We start from the raw sequence: 22,633 nt of genomic DNA, 5'->3' as shown, positions 1-22,633 counted from the left end.
ATGCTGTGGTTTCTGCTGCTGCACGGTGCGCTCGGCCTGGGAGGAAACACTGCAGCCGCACAGAGAGGTGAGGCAACATGTTTGGATTTTAAAGTCAATACTTTTGGACTGTATAGGTGGAAATAAGAGACTAATCCTGGAAATTAGTGATGTTCGATACCATCGATTTCCTTTCCGGTCCGATACTGAGTAAAATTCAGGCTGGTATCGGCGATACCGATCCGATACCAATACTTTGTGCAAATACACCTAATTTGCCTGGTAAATCTAAAAAGAGTGTATTTCAAATGGCTTAAGAATGAATAGAAGACATCAGAGTCATTAATTTATTTTAAACTCAGAAGTATACGGACTCATTCACAATATAGCTTCTTTTCCGCTCCGCTATTGAATTACACACACACACTGAGAGATATTAGGGCACTTACCCAGGCGGAAGAAAAAGTAGTTCCTACCAGCAGCGTGTCATTTAGACAAGATCTGAATAGTTTAGTTACTTTCCACCGTATTCCTCTTAATGACATACATTACCACAAATGACTGAAGTATCAAAAGTATCGATATTTTCATTTGAGAATCGATTTTAGGGCATACAGATCTGGTATCGGAAGTATCGATATTTCAGTATCGATCCGCACATCACTACTGGAAATGAGATGTTTGTTAGAAGCATTGATGCATTAGTTGAAGTTACCCTCTAGCATTCTCCACTGTTTATATACATTTATATTAATTATGAAAATTCTGCATCTAAATGTATGTATGTAAACTGACGACTCACTCTAGTAAAGCATGGTATACAGTTGATTAAAACGGAGCAACGTTTCAAACATGGATCAGAAAATAAGTGTTACAGGTATTTATTGTTTTAATTTTCCTGTTTTTTTTTAATCAATACCTCATCAAGTGTTTAACTTGAGTTTTCTGTGCAAATCTCTTCTGAGTACACATCTGTTCTTGCACACAATGAGGAAAAACAATCACTGAGTCTCATTTACCTTTCTATTAGCAGAGAGAGTGATTTATCTGCAGAATCTCTTCTTTCTGCTGTGAAATCCATTCAGTAAACAGAGTTGCCGCTAATGGGTAAACCACATTTCCTGCGCTTGACGCTCAGGAGGTTTCTGCCCTCGTACGGCTCCTCTGGGGGGGGAATAAGGGGGGTCTGGTGGGGTCTTTGGGTCAATTAGTACAAGCAGCATGTTGTGTCAGGATCTAAACCACACCTGAGGATCCCATCCTCATGAACCTGTCCTCCAGAGACTGCGCATTTTGTTTTTCCAGCGCAAAAAGAAGCAAAAAAGTTAAAGTGACTCATCAATGTTTTATTATAAATATGTATCACATGACAATGTGAAATAGGTCATTCATAGGAATGAACCTACAGGAAAATATCTCCTGTATCTGCAGCTCCTCCTGGCTTTAACCCTTTATCGGGCGAAGAACCGTATTTGGTAACTTCAGCAGATATCCAAAATAAAAAATAAAAATATTTCGAGAAAAAAATTGCAAATTTGCTAGATTAAAGTGGCAGATCTACAAGAAAAAAGTTGCAGATTTAAGAGAAAAAAGTGGGAAAAAAAGCTTTTTTCTCGCAGATTCACCACTTTAAATCTCATAAATCTGCGACTTTTTTCTTGTAGATTTGCCACTTTAATCTCGTAAATTTATTTCTCTAAATATTATGCATGTGCTGCAGAAGCATTCCTTAGATCTTGCTTATAATTTCACTGCAACTGCTTGTGATAAGGTTTACCTTTGTGAATTGGCCTATTTTTGCAAAGCGACTGATTTGCAAGTAAAAAGGGCCAATTTTGTGCCAAATATATACATATGAACACATTTAAATACATGCAAATATTACAGGGGTACCAAGATGATATTTGCTTGGCCGCAGTTTCAAAATTACAGTTACTTTTTGTACTTCATGTGCAGATTTAGCAGCTGCAAAAAATGTGCAATCCTTTAGTGAATCCACCTGTCAGTTTAGCTGGTGAACATTTCAAATCAAATCAAATCAAATAGTCTTTATTGTCATTATATAGTTCACTATACAACGAAATTGAAAGTGCCACTGCATAAGGTGCAAAGTTATGACAATCATAACACAAAAACAACATGAGTAAAAACATTTAAAAAATACCGAGCTAAACAAGGACAAAAACAAGAACAAGGACGTGTGATGTAATAAATAAGTATAAAAATAAATAAATGGCTACTTAAAATGCTATAATTTATACATGAGGTAAATTGAGTGTTTTGCACATATCAATTGTATTGCACATGTCCGTTTTATTGCACCTTTTAATTAATTTATCCTGTGTGGGTGTTGAGAGTTCAGCAACATTTAGCTCAGGAGTTGGCAGATACTACATGATGATATGAGTTTGAAACTAGATGATCTGAGATTCTTTTGATATGTTTATCTGTTGAAACGTAGTGACACAATAGCAGTTGGAGTCATAAAGTCAGACAACAAAAATGTCAGTTACACAATACTTAAGTTTGCTAACATTAGCCATCAAAACCAAGTGGTCGTACCAGAATATATGAGGCTGTAGCAGCAAAACCTTTCAACGTAGTGATTAGAGAAACTGTTTGTTTTATTGCTTAGGCCAGTAGTTCTCAACCTTTTTGAGTTGCGACCCCCAATTTAACATGCATGTTGTCCGTGACCCCCGCTCACTGAACACAATCTCACATGCACAGTTCAGATCACCCAAAAAAGAAACAAAATGACCAAAAAAAGGAAACAAAATGACCAAAAAAGACACAAATTGACCACAAAATGATCAAAAAACACACAAAATGACCAAAAAAGACACAAAATGACCAAAAAAAGGAAACAAAATGACCAAAAAATACACAAATTGACCACAAAATGATCAAAAAACACACAAAATGACCAAAAAAGACACAAAATGACCAAAAAAAAGACACAAATGACCTAAAAAGACACAAAATGACCAAAAAAGGAAATCAAATTACCAAAAAATACACAAATTGACCACAAAATGATCAAAAGACACAAAATGACCAAAAAAGACACAAAATGACTAAAAAAAGGAAACAAAATGGCCAAAAAAGACACAAATTGACCACAAAATGATCAAAAAAGACACAAAATGACCAGAAAAGACACAAAATGACCAAAAAAAGACACAAAATGACAAAAAAAAGACACAAAATGACCTAAAAAGACACAAAATGACCAAAAAAGGAAATCAAATTACCAAAAAATACACAAATTGACCACAAAATGATCAAAAGACACAAAATGACCAAAAAAGACACAAAATGACTAAAAAAAGACACAAAATGACCAAAAAAAAGGATCACAAATTACCAAAAAAGACAAAAATTGACCCCAATTGCGGGTCCCGACCCAAAGGTTGAGAATAGCTGGCTTAGGCATTAAACTTCCTCCTCATAGTCTTGTTTCAATTACATTTTTGCAGGAAGAGAATCTGCAGAGAAAATCCAGATAACTGCTCACTGTCACACAGTAGAAACACAAAGACGCCCGCAGAGTTTTGTTCCTGTTAGCACACAAGCTTGAAAGATGTATCTTCCAGAAAATCTTGTATCATTCCATATCTGGAAAATCAATTTTGCTGCTGCAATCAAAACATCTCTGAGTCCAGTGAAAGCGTGGGCGGCGGATACATGGAGGCTGCGGTGGCTGAGGAACGTCAGGTATTACAGTAGACTCTGGTATCTGACAGATCTGGATCATGTTGAACAGGAGGACACACACACACACACACACACACACATGTTCATATTAATCCACCGGGGAGCTGCTACACTGCAAAAAAAGAAAAGTTGGGTGAACTCAAAATTTCAAGGCAACAAACTTCCATAAAATTTTAAGTTGGACAATTAAACTAAATATTTTAAGTTTTGTTTTTGAGTTTGCTCAACTCTGAATTCAGATTTTTGTCAACTCAACTGTAAGTTGTACTAACTTATAATTTTACATTGTAATAACTTTTAATCCTTACTTCTGCTAACTTCTGCAATGTGCTGAATTGGCACGATTGTAACGCCGCTATGAAATGTCAGCTAATGTTGCGACCACAATTTTGAGTTAGCATTGATACGCTAATGGCTACTCTTGTAGCTGTAACAAGCAGCGCCGCTAGCATCAGTTAGCCGCTAGCATCAGTTAGCCGCTAGTATCAGCTAGCCGCTAGCATCAGTTAGCAGCTTGGCCAGGTCATTCTTGAAAAAGAGATTTTAATCTCAATGAATTTTACCTGGTTAAATAAAGGATATTGATTGATTGATTGATTGATCAGTTAGCCGCTAGCGTCAGTTAGCCGGTAGCACCAGTTAGCCGCTAGCTTTCGCTAATGACCGAATTTCACCGCTTTCCCGCATTTCACAACAAAGAAATAAGAGTTATCAGAACTATTGTCCCTTGTTGTGAACCCCAACTTAAAGATATAAGTAACAACAACTCACCAACTTGTTTTTGAGCAGACAACTGGCTTCCTTTGTTGTGATAACTTACATTATTGCCCTAAATGTCGATAATTTATATTTCCAAGTTTTACCAACTTAAATCACTGTTTTAGGCCAAAAAATACAAGTTGGCTTTTTCTGCAGTGTGGTCCCAGATTTTCAGCCAACAGAAAGACTGATGAGGTGACAAAAAAAACAACTTTATATCAGTTTGATGTGTAATCTCTCTGTTCACTCTCTGTTCTTATATTATCTGGACCTCCATCAGTCCATCTCTATCTTATTTCAGGTCATATCCTTCTTCTCCAAGTTTAATTTCTTTTTCTCTGTTTGTTATTCTGACCACATAACTTCACAATTTAGCACAATATTTCACACATTCTATTAAGAATTTTTCACTTATTTTTCACAGGTTCAATGAAAATAGCCAACACACCTTAAAGGCTCTGTATCTTAGATTTGGAACATTAATATAGCATCAAATAACTATTTTCTATGTAAAGATATAGTGGAGAAATGGTGTTCTGACCAGAGAATGTCAGTCCTGATGATTGTTTGGGTGCTCTTGTGGTTCTGAGTGTTGCAAAGAACCTTTAAGTTTTATGTTTTGATAGTAAAGTGTCGAGAAGAAAACATTTCCTACATGTACGGCAAAGAAAAATAACCACATGACCTTCAACATGTGTCTTAAAGTCAAAACAATGTGTATGTGTGGGGTAAATCAGCATGTTTTGGTTTATGTTCTTCTTGTAATTGTTGAAATTTTTTCTTTTTTCAGATGGAGAAATCATCAGTCAGATTAAAATGACGAACCTGGCGCTGGCTGAGATTAAAGAGCTTCTGAAACAACAAGTACGACAGTTTTAACGTTTAAACAGCACGTATCAGTGATCTACATTTTGTTTAGTTTAACACATAAAGATGAGACTGAAAAAGATTAAAGTTAAACTCACAACTGACCATTTTCTTATAGAACCAGATGCATGTAAATATAAAGAGATTAAACTGGATTTAAAGGTATGCTATGCAGGTTTTCCCTACAAAACAATGCATACACTCCACATGTCTGTATCTGCAGACACTCTGCCCTCTGCAAATATTTTCTATTTTGCTGTGTTCGCAACATTTTTTGAGTATCACCCTTTAGGCACAAAGCTAAGAAAATAGCAGAATCAGCGCTGAAAAAAAGCAAATATATTGAGCCTAAACGCAAACTCAACAATTCTTGCAAAGTATGCCTTCCAACTAACTCCTCTATATCTACACTGTTATACCAGTAAAGCTAAAAAAAATAATTAAAAAAAAAGATTATTCATTCATCATTCCTCAGAAAATTAGACTTTTGATTGCAGATAAATCTCTCATGATAAATTTGTTTCCAAAATGTATTTAACTCATGTATAAGCAGCTGTTTCAGTGGTGAGCAGGCGTCCGTTTAATAAAACTGGACAGCTGATAAGATTCAGTTTTCTTGGGTTAAAGCATCATGTAAACGTTTGATTGATTGTTTTCCAGATCAAAGAGATCGTATTCCTGAAGAACACAGTGATGGAGTGTGAAGCCTGTGGTGAGTTGACCACAAACTCTTTTCATTAGGACTTTACTTTACATGAGTGTGAACAAGAAACAAAGATTTTATATATTGACATTCAATTTTTACCTATTACTCTTTAGTAGTGTTAGTAATTTATTCTATGCTGACGATTACATCTTATTTGTTTTTACCTTTCAACCACTTTGAATAGTTGCTGAACTTTTCAAGAAATCTTCACCTGCACAGGAACCTGTATAAAAAAGATAATATTTAGAAACAACTGAACAAGTTTTCCATGCATTGACAGGAGTCTCATATCAGAAATCAGAAAACACAACGACAAGTCAGAAAACACAACGACAAATCAAAAAACATAACGACAAATCAGAAAACACAACGACAAATCAGAAAACACAACGACAAATAAAAAAAACACAACGACAAGTCAGAAAACACAACAAATCAGAAAACACAACGACAAATCAGAAAACACAACAACAAATCAAAAAACACAACAGCAAATAAAAAAACACAACAAAAAATCAGAAAACACAACAGCAAATAAAAAAACACAACGGCAAATCAGAAAACACAACGACAAATCAAAAAACACAACGACAAATCAAAAAACACAACGACAAGTCAGAAAACACAACGACAAATAAGAAACGACAACGACATTAACATTAACCAAACCGTAAAAAGTAGGTACCCTCGGGTGACATGAGTCGTTGTGTTTTCTGATTTGTTGTTGTGTTTTTGATTTGTTGTTGTGTTTTCTGATTTGTCGTTGTGTTTTCTGATTTGTCGTTGTGATTTGCACTTCAGGGCCACCGTACATGTCCTCACACAGAGCTAATATACTACAGAATCTGTCTGAACCAATTGTATGAGGTGATACACTGTATATAAACCTTCTCTCTCTTCAGGAATGGGGGGAATGCAGCCCCGCCCCTCCTGTGTGCCCAACCCCTGCCACCCGGGGGTGAAGTGTAAGGAGACCCCTCAGGGTGTTAAGTGTGGGCCGTGTCCCGACGGCATGGAGGGCAACGGGACCCACTGCACTGATGTGGACGAGGTACGCAGAGTTACCACACCATCATTAGTTTCACACCATGGGTTACAACATCATTTTATACAACGCCTAGAAAAAGTATTCACCCCCTATTGGCTCAGTTTGTGAGGACGGCCGGCTCTCGGCAGATTTTAAAAAGTGCCATACCAGAGGTGTGCCATACCGTATCGTTCATGATAATATTGGTATTTTTTTTTTATGGTTAAAAAAAATGCATATCATGATATTGACAACATTCTTATTTCTTGATGTAGTGGCGTAAAGCTAACAATTTAAGTTGTTTTAATCACAAAAAGCTACTTACTCTCTGTGGCTAAACACATGCAGCTTTCAAAATAAGAGCACAGTGTGTTAACAGAATCCACCACAGAACTTACAAGAAGACTGTCAAAATAAGATGCCTTAAATAAAACATACAAGAACCTTTCGAGAAAAAAGTTGCAAATTTACTAGATTAAAGTGGCAAATCTACAAGAAAAAAAGTCGCAGATTTAAGAGATTTAAAGTGGCAAATCTGCGCGAAAAAAGTCGCAGATTTACGAGGAAAAAGTGGGAAAAAAGCAACTTTTTTCTCCCAGATTCACCACTTTAAATCTCATAAATCTGCACATATTTTTCTTGTAGATTTGCCACTTTGATCTCGTAAACTTTTTTCTCAAAATATTATTTTTGTATGTTTTTTTTCACACATTCAGGCAGTATGTAATATCCTCCAATATTCTCTAGGGTTGAAATTTGGAATTTGCAAGTATTTCAATGAGTGTCCTATTAAGGGTTAATCAGCCTAAGTAACTGAAAACATCTCTGTGAGTCTTTAATATCAAAATGCATTCAAGTTTCAATGAATGACCTCCACATGTTGATGTTTAGTTCTTAATGATTCTGTGTTTTGTTGTCGACAGTGCAGCGTGATGCCGTGTCACATGGGCGTGCGTTGCATCAACACGTCCCCGGGTTTCCGATGTGGTAACTGTCCTGCTGGGTACACCGGACCCCAGGTCCAGGGGGTCGGCCTCGCCTACGCCACCGCCAACAAACAGGTCACACACACACACACACACACACACACACACACACTCTTGTACTTCTATCTTTGTGAGGGCCCCCAGAGTTATAACGCAGAGTTATCACAACTGAGGAAGAAAAATGTCCCCTCTGTATCTCAACATGTTAGTCTTTGCTCCGTCCTTAGTTCATCAGCAGAACCTCATCACTCTCTCCTGTATAAACCATAGACTGTATATGAATAAAAAATACAAACAGCGTGTCAGACAGCGAGTCGGTCTGTTTCAGCACCACATTTATCTTTGACACCAGACTGTCTTCACTCTGCTGCACTTCAGCTTTTTTTACCCTTTAATTCCAGTCTCGAAGTGGAACTTTTATTGAAGTTATCTGATATTCTTTCATTTCTTTTTGTCCTGTCCAGGTGTGCAAAGACATCAACGAGTGTGAAGGCCTCAACAATGGAGGCTGTGTGGAGAACTCTGTCTGTATGAACACCCCCGTGAGTAGAAACATGAACAACAGTTAACTTACATGTTTGAGCAAAGATTTGCTGTTAACCCTTTATCGGGTGAAGAACTATATTTGGTAACTTCAGTGGATATCAGAATGGATTTATTCCAGCTAATCCGCAACGATCAGGCTACATCACAGACAGTGACACCATGACGTCTGACCAATCAGTATGATAATAATATAATAATATTAACTTTTATTGACCTCGACCTCCAATGTAAAAATGAAAAATGTAGAAAAAAAATTCTGCAAGAAACAGTCGTACAAACAAAGTTATTCTTCAGTGACTTGTACCAGGAGAACTTGACATATTAGGGCCAAGTATGAATAAAAATACTAACCTGGAGGAGGTAATATTTCGAGAAAAAAGTTGCAAATTTACTAGATTTAAAGTGGCAAATCTGCGCGACAAAAGTCACAGATTTATGAGAAAAAAAGTGAAAAAAAAGCAACTCCTCTGTGCGTCCTCAGGGCTCGTTCCGGTGCGGTCCCTGTAAGACGGGCTACGTCGGGGACCAGCGGCGTGGCTGTAAACCGGAGAGAGCCTGCGGGGACGGCCGACCCAACCCCTGCCACGCCAGCGCTCAGTGCATCGTCCACCGAGAGGGGAAAATCGAGTGTCAGGTGAATAAATAAATAAAGTTCGTATTACAGTTTGACACAGCAGCAGCCCCAACGTCTGACTGTCTTTATCATGCAGGTTTTGAATCATTAGTTTCTCTCTGTCTAGGAATCTGCAGGGAGTTTATTCAGGCTAATGGGAAGTTGTGTTTTTTACGTGTCTCTTTCATAATAAATAATTCTATATTCACATTTTGTAAGAGTGCTCTCTCTTTGACCCCTCTATCCCCTTACTATCCATTGCTTGTGTAAAATCCATAATTATTTTTAAGCTCCGTTACAGAGCTGCAAAACATATGATGCAGCCTTTTAAACATTTCTGACCCAACTCTTTGAATGATATAACTTTTGTGTCAGATATTATGAAACTTAAGGTCTGTTTGAGCACTTAAGGTCATCTGGTACCATATGAAGTCCATAACAGGCCAAATAAAAACCGTCTGTACAGTACATAAAACATGATGTGTCCTCACAGTGTGGAGTCGGATGGGCTGGCAACGGATACCTCTGTGGGCCTGACATCGACATCGATGGTTTCCCTGACGAGAAACTCTCCTGTCCTGAGAATAACTGCAACAAGGTGAGCCTTGAGCATATATGAACACAATTTATTCATCTGCAAAGAATGAAATATTCAAACATACCCTATTTTGTCTGTATTTTTGCATCTCAATAAATTAGAATATCATAGAAAAGTTTATTTGTCAGTAATTCAATTCAAAAAGTGGAAATAACACATTATATAGATCCATTACACACAGAATGAAACATTTAATTTATTTAATTTCTTCTAATTAAAATGATAATGGCTTATATTGAATGAAGACCTGAAATTCAGTGTTTTAAAAAAAATGATTATTACAAAAGACCAATTTTAAAAAGTATGTTTAATATGGAAATGAGTCAGTCTGTAGTGTAAAGAGCTTTGAGAAAGTGTTATATATATATATAAGTGCAGGTCCATTTACCATTTACTTGGTTGGGTCTATCTAACTTGAACTACTGGAAAATTGTCTTCAATGATATTCTAATGTACTGATATGCACCTGTAAAAAAAGATAAACAATAGCTACTCAATAAAATTGAGGCAGCAGATTGTACGCAATATTATTAATTAAATCTAACTAAGTTACAAGTTGAGTTAATAACTTAACAGGAAGTGCCTGTCAATTAAAAACGGACTAATTCTATTGTGTTGGATTCATTCAAAATTCTCTTGATTTAGAATGACATACACATAAAGATTATATTTAATGTGATCAAAATAAGTAGATTCCATCTCAAACATTTTTATATTAAAGTTACTTAAACAACTGCCCCAAAATCAAGGACGCATTTATATTTAATACATTTTATCAAATATATTAAGTCAAATTAAATGACTACAGAATAATTTATTACAGTGTGTATTTGGTTAATAAGTTAATTTTAATAGTGTTGAGTGTTTTTCCTCTTTTAGGATAACTGTCTCACCGTTCCCAACTCTGGACAAGAAGACGCCGACGGCGACGGGATCGGAGACGCCTGTGATGAAGATGCTGACGGAGATGGAATCCTCAACATGCAGGTTAGAGCAGGAGACACTAATTAAACTACGGTGGCCCTGAAGGGCAAAACACAACGGCAAATCAAAAAACACAACAACAACAAATCAAAAGACACAACAACAAATCAAAAAACACAACAACAAAACAGAAAACACAACAACAAATAAAAACACACAACAACAAATAAAAAAACACAACAACAAAACAGAAAACACAACAACAAATCAAAACACAACAACAAATCAAAACACAACGACAAATAAAAAAACACAACAACAAATCAAAAAACACAACAACAAATCAGAAAACACAACAACAAATCAAAAAACACAACGACAAATCAAAAAACACAACAACAAATCAAAAAACACAACAACAAAACAGAAAACACAACGACAAATCAAAAAACACAACAACAAATCAAAACACAACAACAAAACAGGAAACACAACGACAAATCAAAAAACACAGCAACAAAGCAGAAAACACAACGACAAATCAGAAAACACAACAACAAATCAAAAAACACAACAACAAAACAGAAAACACAACGACAAATCAAAAAACACAACAACAAATCAAAACACAACAACAAATCAAAAAACACAACAACAAGTCAAAACACAACAACAAATCAAAACACAACTACAAATCAGAAAACACAACAACAAAACAAAAAACACAACGCCAATTAAAAAAACACAACAACAAATCAGATAACACAACAACAAATCAAAACACAACAACAAATCAAAAAACACAATGACAAATCAAAACACAACAACAAATCAAAAAACACAACAACAAATCAGAAAACACAACAACAAAACAAAAAACACAACCCCAATTAAAAAAACACAACAACAAAACAGAAAACACAACAACATATCAAAAAACACAACAAATCAAAACCACAACAAATCAAAAAACACAACAACAAATCAAAAACACAACAAATCAAAAAACACAACAACAAATCAAAAACACAACAACAAAACAAAAAACACAATAACAAATCAAAACATAACAACAAAACAGAAAACACAACAACAAATCAAAAACACAACAACAAATCAAAACACAACAACAAATCAGAAAACACAACAACAAATCAAAAAACACAACAAATCAAAAAACACAACAACAAATCAAAACACAACAACAAATCAAAAAACACAACAACAAATCAAAAAACACAACAACAAATCAAAACACAACACCAATTAAAAAAACACAACAACAAATCAAAAAACACAACAACAAATCAAAAAACACAACAACAAATCAAAACACAACAACAAATCAAAAAACACAACAACAAATCAAAAAACACAACAACAAATCAAAACACAACAACAAATCAAAACACAACAAGAAGTCAAAAAACACAACGACAAATCAAAAAACACAAAGATAAATTACTTAACACAACAGAAAACATTCAGTTGTGTTTTCTGTTTTGTTGTTGTGTTTTGCAATATAAAAGACATCAAATAAATAAACGTGTACAACTCCTCTGCAGGATAACTGTGTGTTGGTGCCCAACGTGGACCAGAGGAACGTCGATGAGGACGACTTCGGGGACGCCTGCGATAACTGCCGCGCCGTCAAGAACAACGACCAGAAAGACACGGACGTGGACAAGTTTGGTGATGAGTGCGATGAAGACATTGATGGGGACGGTTTGTATTCTACGAATCTGTACACTGTTTCTTTAATATGGATATTTACAGCATTATAATAATCCAAATATAACGCTATACACCAGAACAAGAGGATTAACACTTTGAAGAAGAGGGAAAGGGAGTAACAGTTTGCTGGTTCTCTCCCTTTGACCTCAGGAATCCTCAATCACCTGGATAACTGTAAAAGAGTTCCCAACGCCGACCAGAAGGATCGTGATGGAGACAACGTGGGAGACGCCTGTGACAGCTGTCCTTATGTTCCAAACCCCGAGCAGGTCAGAAATATCTGTTTAATGCTGTCAGCATGTTCTGAAGGCCAAACATGTTACTTACAGGTTAAAATCTTCAGACAAAACACCTAAAAATATGAAACAGGACATGCCAAATGGAACATTGCCCCGCTACTACAGCCGCTACTAGCCCCTCTACTACCGCTGCTACTAGCCCCGCTACTACCGCCGCTACTAGCCCCGCTACTAGCCCCGCTACTAATGCCGCTACTAGCCCCGCTACTAGCCCCTCTACTACCGCTGCTACTAGCCCCGCTACTACCGCCGCTACTAGCCCCGCTACTAGCCCCGCTACTACCGCCGCTACTAGCTGGCTACGAGCCGGGGGACAGCGGAGCCCCCAGAGACCCGCAGCAGCTTGTTTATTGCCCATAAAATCAGTGGATGTGTGGCTGAATGTGAACATGCTGCAGAAAAACGTTGCAGAAGCAGAATTGAGCATTTTAGCCTCAAAGTAGAGATGGGCTAGTCTGGCTATGTAAACATCAATTTCTGTCGCTCTACATACGTCATCTGGTATAACTGATCTGATTGGCTAAGAGCTACCTACAGACGCTTATGATAGACATTCTAAGCGTCCAATAAACGGCTCCGGAGGATCGTAAACCACGCCTCCTCTACGGAGAAATGAACGGCTGGTTTCGTGTTAGCCAGGCTCTGTAGATCCACTAAAAGTGCTTCATTAATCTTTCTCAGACGGATGTGGACAACGACTTGATTGGAGACCCCTGTGACACCAACAAGGACAGGTACCGTCATGTGACCTCATCAATCACATTGCTTCTATTTATGTCTAATCACCTGTACTACCACTAGTACCAGTAGTACCACTACTACCACTAGTACCACTAGCACCAGTAACAGTCTGTTTCTCGTCCAGTGACGGTGACGGTCACCAAGACTCCCGGGACAACTGTCCCGCCGTCATCAACAGCTCTCAGCTGGACACGGACAAGGACGGCGTGGGGGACGAGTGTGATGATGACGACGATAACGACGGGATCCCAGACCTGCTGCCACCCGGCCCGGATAACTGCCGCCTGATCCCCAACCCTCTGCAGGAGGACTCCAACGGTGGGTATATAGTTTTCAGATCGGTGTGTTTGTCAGCAGGATTAAGACGATTGTAAAAGTCTCTCTGGTTGGTCAATTGGAAGCCCAAGTGTAAACACACACATTTGAGATAAAGTGAGGTCTCAATACTGGCCTTTTAACCCTTTATCAGGCAAAGAACTATATTTGGTTGTTAGAGTCAGGTAATATTTCGAGAGAAAAGTTGCAAATTTACTAGATTAAAGTGGCAAATCTACAAGAAAAAAAGTTGCAGATTTAAGAGATTTAGAGTGGCAAATCTGTGCGAAAAAAGTTGCAGATTTACGAGAAAAAAGTTGGAAAAAAGCAACTTTTTTTCTCGCAGATTCACCACTTTAAATCTCATAAATCTGCACATTTTTTCTCGTAGATTTGCCACTTTAATCTCGTAAACTTTTTTCTGAAAATATTACCCCCCTCCCCCGGGTCCGTATGTTTTTTTTACACATTCTGGCAGTATGTAATATCCTCCAATATTTAAGTATTTCACTGAGTGCCCTATTAAGGGTTAAGACAGGCTACGACTCTTTCCGTTTATCTCCTCAGGTGATGGTGTGGGGAACATTTGCGAGAAGGATTTTGACAACGACACCATCGTGGACACCATCGACGTCTGTCCAGAAAACGCGGAGGTCACCCTCACCGACTTCAGGGAGTACCAGACCGTCGTTCTGGATCCGGAGGGAGACGCTCAGATCGACCCCAACTGGGTGGTGCTGAACCAGGTACGCTGGTTGACTCTAGTGTCCCAAAATACCAAAACATCTTCTCCATCCCATTCAATTTCTCTTAAATTCACACTTTTGTTTGTACAGGGAAGAGAGATCGTCCAGACTATGAACAGTGATCCTGGACTGGCTGTTGGTGAGAGAACAACACATAATGATGTTGTGTAAATGCTGCTTATTAGACTAAAGACTTTTATAACCTTTTAACCCTCTATGGTACACATTATGATGCCAATTAGTGTTTATTGTCTTAAAATAGACTAAATAAACATAATCTGAAGAAGTTTTTTATTTATTTATTTTTATTGTTTGGAAGTTTTTGGGGTTTGTTGCCTGTTGCCATGTGTGGAAATTCAAAGCAAATAAGACATTCAAAGTTCACTATAATAGTAGGCTATAGCCTACAGAGTATAGTAATAGCCTGAACTTGACTTTACTGCAACCAACACCAAATATATCTTTGTTAAATTGTAAAGATCAAAACAAAATTATGATGAATGGTACGCTTTTGAACATTATATATATATATATACCTAAACACACTACCAATATCTCATGCTGCCTGCTGATTCCATAATGGTTCATTGTTCCCTCGAGGCAACATAGCAATTTTCCATAACTGTACATTTTTTCTCAGGGTAACAGTTGCATTTTAACAAGTTTCCATTATTTAATTTGAAAAAAAATTGCATGAAACTATCGAAAATGAAGGTTTCACCTTTCAGTAGGGATATTTTTTTCCAGAGTGAAAAGGGCCACGAAATTATGTTTTGAGTGATTTTTTTGTGGCAAATAATGGCCACAAAAGTTGTTTACTTTAGAAAATCTGCAAAATAGGGTTTCATCATGGCCTCCTGGAGGTCATGTGACAAATTAAAGCATTGCTATTGGTTCCCTATACTCTTCCCTCTTTTTTAAAGTATCGCATCACTCAAAAACATGCATTGTAGAAATTTGACAGGCCAAAATTGGGTATGTTGCCTGAGGGAAACACCGTACCATCGAGGGTTAACCTTTTCCCAATCACTAAATAAAAAAGAGGAAATGTGTTTATGCCTTTCAATGTTTCCATGACGTCTACCTCGTGTTTAAGTCACCTGCATGCCACGATGTCTCCTCCAGGTTACACGGCGTTCAGCGGTGTGGACTTTGAAGGGACGTTTCATGTGAACACGGTAACGGACGACGACTACGCAGGATTCATCTTCGGGTACCAGGACAGCTCCAGTTTCTACGTGGTGATGTGGAAGCAGGTGGAGCAGATCTACTGGCAGGCCAACCCGTTCAGAGCTGTAGCAGAACCAGGCATCCAGCTGAAGGTAGCTCAACCATGGAGGAATGTTACAGTTTAGTTTGAAGGAATGCCAGGAGCACTTTATAATAAGGCTGACTTTATAAAGGGTTTATAAGATGTAATGAATGGCTAATACATCATGTATTAATCATCTGGTTCAGATAAGCTGTAAGCCTTTAACCCTTTATCAGGCAAAGAACTATATTTGGTAAGTTCAGGTAATATCTTGAGAAAAAAGTTGCAAATTTACTAGATTAAAGTGGCAAATCTACAAGAAAAAAAGTCGCAGATTTAAGAGATTTAAAGTGACAAATCTGTGCGAAAAAAATCGCAGATTTACGAGAAAAAAGTGGGAAAAAAGCAACTTTTTTTCTCCCAGATTCACCACTTTAAATCTCATAAATCTGCACATTTTTTGCTTGTAGATTTGCCACTTTAATCTCATAAACTTTTTTCTCAAAATATTATTTTCAGATGGTTTTTTTTACACATTCTGGCAGTATGTAATATCCTCCAATATTCTCTAGGGTTGAAATTTGGAATTTGCAAGTATTTCAATGAGTGTCCTATTAAGGGTTAAAGTGGTGAATCTGGGAGAAAAAAGTTGCTTTTTTCCACCTTTTTTCTCGTAAATCTGCGACTTTTTTCGCACAGATTTGCCACTTTAAATCTCTTAAATCTGCAACTTTTTTTCTTGTAGATTTGCCACTTTAATCTAGTAAATTTGCAACTTTTTTCTCGAAATATTACCTGAAGTTACCAAATATAGTTCTTTGCCTGATAAAGGGTTAATAAGAACATTGAAATATTTCTTCCATCCAAAGTTATTTTGGTTTTTTTAGGCATAAGAAGCCTGATTGTCAGACATGTCAGGATGAAATTAATAACATGCCAAAATAAATCTTTTTGATGCTTTACATTTTTTTAAATCTTGTGACCTGAAGGATAATCACAGCGCCATGAAACTTTAAAACCATAAACTAGACACAAGAGGATTTACGGTATATTAACAATAATAGGTTTCTCAGAAGTTCACAGAACAGAAGTGCTTTCAGAAAAAAAGAAATTGTTGCAAAATCTACAAGACATCAAAAGTTTTTGAGACCAAATCACAGCATGGATTTTTCTCTGGTGTTAATTTGGTATTTTTGAGTGATTTTTCAAAATCTTTATTCATCTCTAAAGTGGTGAAAAATGGCCACTTTTAGCAGATATTTAGCACATGTTTGGTGGCGCTCCCACTGATGGCATGCAGAGGACATGAAGGATTAGTTCACTGATTCAGACTTGTTGTCACTTGTGGTTTTGTAAAGGCGGTCAAGTCGGACACAGGTCCAGGAGAGAACCTGAGGAACGCCCTGTGGCACACCGGAGACACCAACAACCAGGTCAAACTGCTGTGGAAAGACGCTCGCAACGTCGGCTGGAAGGACAAAACTTCTTACCGCTGGTTCCTCCAACACCGACCTGCTGACGGCTACATCAGGTACACACTGAGCTAAAGCCATCACCCACACTGTAAAAAAACACGGATCATGTTGGGTATACTGCATGCACATATCCAAAATAATCTTTTACATTTTGCATTTGGAAATACAGATTACAAAATAGAAACGATAGCAAAGACAATATACAACAGGATCGAAACACCATGCATGTCAACAGCAAACACGCTGCCATGTTGTAAAATGACATCGGACAGTTTTTTTTCTTCTTTTTTTTTGTTATCAGCATATTCTGCAAATCAAGACTATGTGCAGAGAAAAATCTGTCTTCCACATTCAATTTGATTGACATTTTTCTTTCATCTTATAAACAAATGGTCACATAAGGATACTGGGGATTCTGCTTTCTGCTGCTTCTAAAACTACAAATCATAAAAGAATTACAAATCATAAAAGAATTTGTGGCTGTGTGATGATGGCTGGTGTTACCTTCTCTGTCGGTTGTCAGAGTTCGTTTCTACGAGGGAACTCAGATGGTGGCGGACACGGGCGTCATCATCGACGCCACGATGAGAGGAGGCCGCCTCGGCGTCTTCTGCTTCTCCCAGGAGAACATCATCTGGGCCAACCTGCGCTACCGCTGCAACGGTGAGACACAAACAGGATTCTGGAATCAGGAATTCATCATCAGAAATCATCAGAAATTTTATTGAGTAGGATAAACCCCTTGAGAGGAATCCTCTGGTTTTCGAGGGGGTCCTAAAGTACATTACAAAACAAAACACTCAACAATTTACAGACTAGAACAACAAAGACAACAGGCATCAACACAAACATAACAAACAAAAAATGAACACAAGAATAATCACAACCTCTCAATGGCCACAAGTTGGCCATAACATTAGCCTAGTAAAACTGAAAGAAGTAGCATAATATTATTGTAAATTGAAATTGCATTTTTAAAAATAAAAGAAATAAAACAAATATGACATAATATTATCTGAAACATGTGCAGTTTAACTCAAAATAAGAAGACAGGGCATATTTAAAACTATGAAAAGACGTCAATGATCGTATGTTTAAAGGAAGATTATTCCTCCGATGGCGCTTTGAACTTAAATGCTTTTTTACCAATTGTTTTGTTCACTGTAGGAATGAAAAAGAAATACTGAGATGAGTGTCGTAATTGATATGTTGAGGAATATGGAATCAAAAATTGTTGTAAATAGACAGGATAATTGCAATGTATACATTTAAAAATAAACTGTAGCCAGTGAATATGTCTTCTTATATTGAGTGTGGGCCATTTGAGTGTGTTATACATGATACAATGATGAGTGTAAAAACAACAACCATTCATGGTTGTTGTTTTTTTTACATGCTTTTCAACAAATTAAAATAGCCTAATATGAAGTTAGTTGTTTTTTTTTGTTTGTTGCATAACTCACCTGGGTTTCACAAGAAATTGAATGAGCATTTTCATAAGTTTAGGCCTGTTTGAACTGGAAATATAAGTGAGACATGAAAGTAATTTTCCAGCAGCTGCTCAATCTGTAAACAAACCAGTGATTTCCCTCCCGTTGTTCCTCTGCAGACACTCTTCCTGAGGACTTTGACACCTACAGAGCCCAGCAGGTCCGCCTGGCGGTCTGAGGACGACTAACGAGCCCCCGGGAATTCTGGGAAACTTTCCAAAACACCTGGGATCAGATATCAAATCATCATTTTGCAAATGTTTATAAGAAGTCGACCACAAAGTGTGATGGAGTGAAACTCTTATAATATAATATGTGTTCAAACCATTAATAATGTTGTTCACATTTCAATTTATACTTTTGAAAGAAGAACTATTGCAAAGATTTAACTGTCACTAATAAATAAATGTGGATTTTGTTAAATTATTTACCATCGGGATGAATTTTAACTGTGTGACCAGCTGATGCATGTGCATATTTAAAAATAATGATTCTAGTTTTTAATAACAAAGAAATATACATTTTAATTAAAATAATTAAATGTTTAAGAGGTAGTTGTTAACTTCCAAACTTGCAAAGAAATGTTTTGAAAATGACATATTTTGTCACAAAAGGCATCTTTAAAAAGCTGGAAAAGTTATCCATAAATTAAATGTATTAATCTTGAAGTCTTGTCATAAACAACCCATATTCCAAATATAGTTGGGACGGACATATACAACAGAACACAATAAAATGCTAATACTTTTTGACATGTATTCAATTGAAAACTGTACAAAGCCAGTTTATCTAATGTTTGATCTTCCGATTTATTATAAATATCTGCTATATTTGATGCCAATATAGCAGATATTTATAAAGTTGCAAATTTACTAGATTAAAGTGGCAAATCTGCGCGCAAAAAAGTTGCAGATTTACAAGAAAAAAGTGGAAAAAAACTACTTTTTTCTCCCAGATTCACCCAAGCCAGTTTATTTAATGTTTGACCTTCCTGGATTTATTATTAGTATCTGCTATATTTGATGCCAGCAACATATTTAAAAAAAAAACAATGGCACAGTGGCATCAAAAGACTTGAAAAGTCTGTTTGTTTCCACAGGTGGGAACAAAGCGAAAAGTGGGAAAAAAGCAACTTTTTTCTCCCAGATTCACCACTTTAAATCTCATAAATCTGCACATTTTTCTCGTAGATTTGCCACTTTAATCTAGTAAACTTTTTTCTCAAAATATTATTAATAGTATTTCAATGCATGTCCTATTAAGGGTTAAAGTGGTGAATCTGGGAGAAAAAAGTTGCTTTTTCCCAACTTTTTTCTCGTAAATCTGTGACATTTCTCGCGCAGATTTGCCACTTTAAATCTCTTAAATCTGCTACTTTTTTTCTTGTAGATTTGCCACTTTAATCTAGTAAATTTGCAACTTTTTTCTCTAAATATTACCTGAAGTTATCAAATATTGTTCTTTGCCTGATAAAGGGTTAAAAACCTTAACAAACTTTCTTCTTTTTGAAACATGTCGCATCAAATTCATAATGAGTGTATATTTACATTAAAGTTTCAGTGTAATATGAAACATATTGTCCGTGCGGTTTTCAATGAATATTTGTCAAAAATTATTAGCAAATGATCGCGTTTATTTACGGTTTCGACGGCGTCCCAACTTTTTGGAATCTGGGTTTTTAGCTTTACTGTAAAAAAGGTTTTGAAACATTTGATTTTAAGTAACAGACGTGACTTTTTTTTTTTTCAAACTCAACAGCTTTTAGTGGAAATCAACATTCTGAACATTTCACAAGCATGCACATATCCAAAATAATCTTTTAAATTTTGCATTTGGAAATACAGATTACAAAATAGAAACGATAGCAAAGACAATATACAACAGGGTCGAAACACCATGCATGTCAACAGCAAACACGCTGCCATGTTGTAAAATGACATCGGACAGTTTTTTTTCTTCTTTTTTTTTTGTTATCAGCATATTCTGCAAATCAAGACTATGTGCAGAGAAAAATCTGTCTTCCACATTCGATTTAATTGACATTTTTCTTTCATCTTATAAACAAATGGTCACATAAGGAAAATCACATGGCAACAAATAAATAACTACAGATCTTTTACTACGACTTACAGGACAACAGTGATATTATGCTATTCTCACTATAAGCTTTAAGTGGAACTTAAATGGTGTTTTTCCAGAGAGGGTTGTAGATTCATTTAGAAACTCTAAAACTGTGTTATTAAAGGGACGTTTGATTCACTCTGGGAACAAGCAGCAACTCTTTCACTGTTCGCCTTTAAACACAGGACTCCTGGTTCAGCTTCACTCATCTGCTTTCTGTTTCAGTCTGGGACAAGATTTCAGTTTCTCTGCTTTTTTACTGTGTTAAAAACAAAGTAATGCATGTCAATGGTGACTCAGACTAACAGAAGCAGATGAGTCCAAACTAAAGAGTTTTGAAAACACACTTTGAGGTGATTTGTTCATCTCAGCGGTTCAGAAAATGGACTTTTTATTTATTAGCCTGACAAGTTTTGCTTTTTGTATTTCAGCCTCAGATGCAGCAATGATTTGTGAAATTAGCACAAATTCTAAAAATGCAAATTCATGCTCAACACGAAAGAAAGGATCAGGGAAAGAAAGTTGACTTTTTACTCAAATGTCTGAACATTTGTGCCTGATGAGAGAAATGTTTGGAAGAGTTACAGTAGCGTTTAGCTAACATCGCTAGAGAAAAGTCATCAAATCTCTTTGTTATACTATTTGTTTCATTCTAGACCAGACTAGTGTGAGCTTCATGGGAAGATCATCAAAATTAAAACAATCTCTTAAAGGGGTGTCATGATTTCAATTATACTGCAAAATTGACAAAAATTTTTTAATTTTTATGATCTATATCACAAGCAGGATTGGAAAAACCTAAAAAATTGATTGGCCTTAGTGTGGTACACTAAAATATTATATATTATATTACGGTTAATGTAGCCTATTTCAGTCAGGACATAAAAGCAATGATTAGTTGATTTTTACAAATAAAGACTTACAGTCTGACAATGGAGAATATTAACCCCAGGAGTCGTTTATACAGCAGCTTATTATGATTATGATATTTATGGTTGCAGTTTGTGGCGCCCTCTAGTGGCTGTAGTAGTTATGACGGACAACAAGGCTGAAGTGATGTCTGGGAGTGGAAAAGGAAAAGGGGAGCGAGAAAATGAAGACTAAAGAAGAGCAATGACCACTTTGGATGGCTTGAAACTAAAGTAAATAGTGTCATTTGAAGTAACCTGACCTACGTTATTTTTGCTCTAAGCTTAGCTAAGTTGTTCTGTTGCCTAAATGTAACATTGCAACCGTTTTACAACATCAAGGTGTTTGAAACGGCGTCCGTTATGTTATGATACATGTTGATCTCCCGCCACCAGAAAGGGCGCTAATTTAGAAATAGAAAAACTTTAAATCCTTGAAATCAAAGTGTCTAACAGCTCTTCTCCAGTCCAGCACGCTTCATCTACAAAAAGCTTTACAAGAAGGTCGTTCCTGCAGAAACCAGAAACATTTGTTTGATAAAGTAGGTCGTGCTGAAGAAGAGTTTTAATTTGAAAGGATTCTTCCTGTCCAAACCTGCACTTTAGAGTTGCAGCTAATTTCACAAAGTGAGGCTGTGTTGCAGCACCATGCAGGACTCTGGGAGTGCTAGTTGGGTCAGACAGGTCAGGATGCAGACCGCCTCACTGGAGGATTTTTGAGTTTGCAACTAACTACAATAAACTGGAACTGTAAGAAGAGTTTTCCGTGTAGCGGGGAGAAATGAGCAACAAAGAAATACATTCGGAGTGCCGTTCTTTTCCAACACGAG

General features: G+C 36.8%; 1 protein-coding gene across 1 annotated transcript; it reads left to right on the top strand.

Annotated features, from left to right (window-relative positions):
* comp (cartilage oligomeric matrix protein) lies at window positions 1–19,327 on the top strand. The gene is made up of 19 exons (XM_059341321.1): window positions 1–67; window positions 5,246–5,319; window positions 5,983–6,034; window positions 6,931–7,079; window positions 7,979–8,116; window positions 8,506–8,583; window positions 9,069–9,221; window positions 9,694–9,798; window positions 10,678–10,785; window positions 12,288–12,447; window positions 12,607–12,725; window positions 13,437–13,489; window positions 13,621–13,814; window positions 14,379–14,557; window positions 14,648–14,696; window positions 15,683–15,879; window positions 17,168–17,340; window positions 17,808–17,947; window positions 18,894–19,327. Exons 1-19 carry the CDS (start codon window positions 1–3, stop codon window positions 18,950–18,952), a joined length of 2,247 nt encoding a protein of 748 aa, XP_059197304.1. The 3' UTR covers window positions 18,953–19,327.
* The last annotated feature ends 3,306 nt before the right edge of the window (window positions 19,328–22,633 follow it).

Source organism: Centropristis striata, chromosome 9 (assembly GCF_030273125.1).
Source record: "Centropristis striata isolate RG_2023a ecotype Rhode Island chromosome 9, C.striata_1.0, whole genome shotgun sequence".
In the NCBI taxonomy this organism is placed as follows: domain Eukaryota; kingdom Metazoa; phylum Chordata; class Actinopteri; order Perciformes; family Serranidae; genus Centropristis; species Centropristis striata.
Note: the sequence above shows the minus strand (reverse complement) of the source record. Positions and strands in the feature narration are given on the sequence as shown.

Coding starts and splice junctions, on each gene's coding strand:
- comp (XM_059341321.1), top strand. CDS start 1: ATGCTGTGGTTTCTGCTGCTGCACGGTGCGCTCGGCCTGGGAGGAAAC. Junction 9,222..9,693: donor AGGGGAAAATCGAGTGTCAG/GTGAATAAATAA, acceptor GTGTCCTCACAG/TGTGGAGTCGGATGGGCTGG. Junction 14,558..14,647: donor ACTGGGTGGTGCTGAACCAG/GTACGCTGGTTG, acceptor TTGTTTGTACAG/GGAAGAGAGATCGTCCAGAC.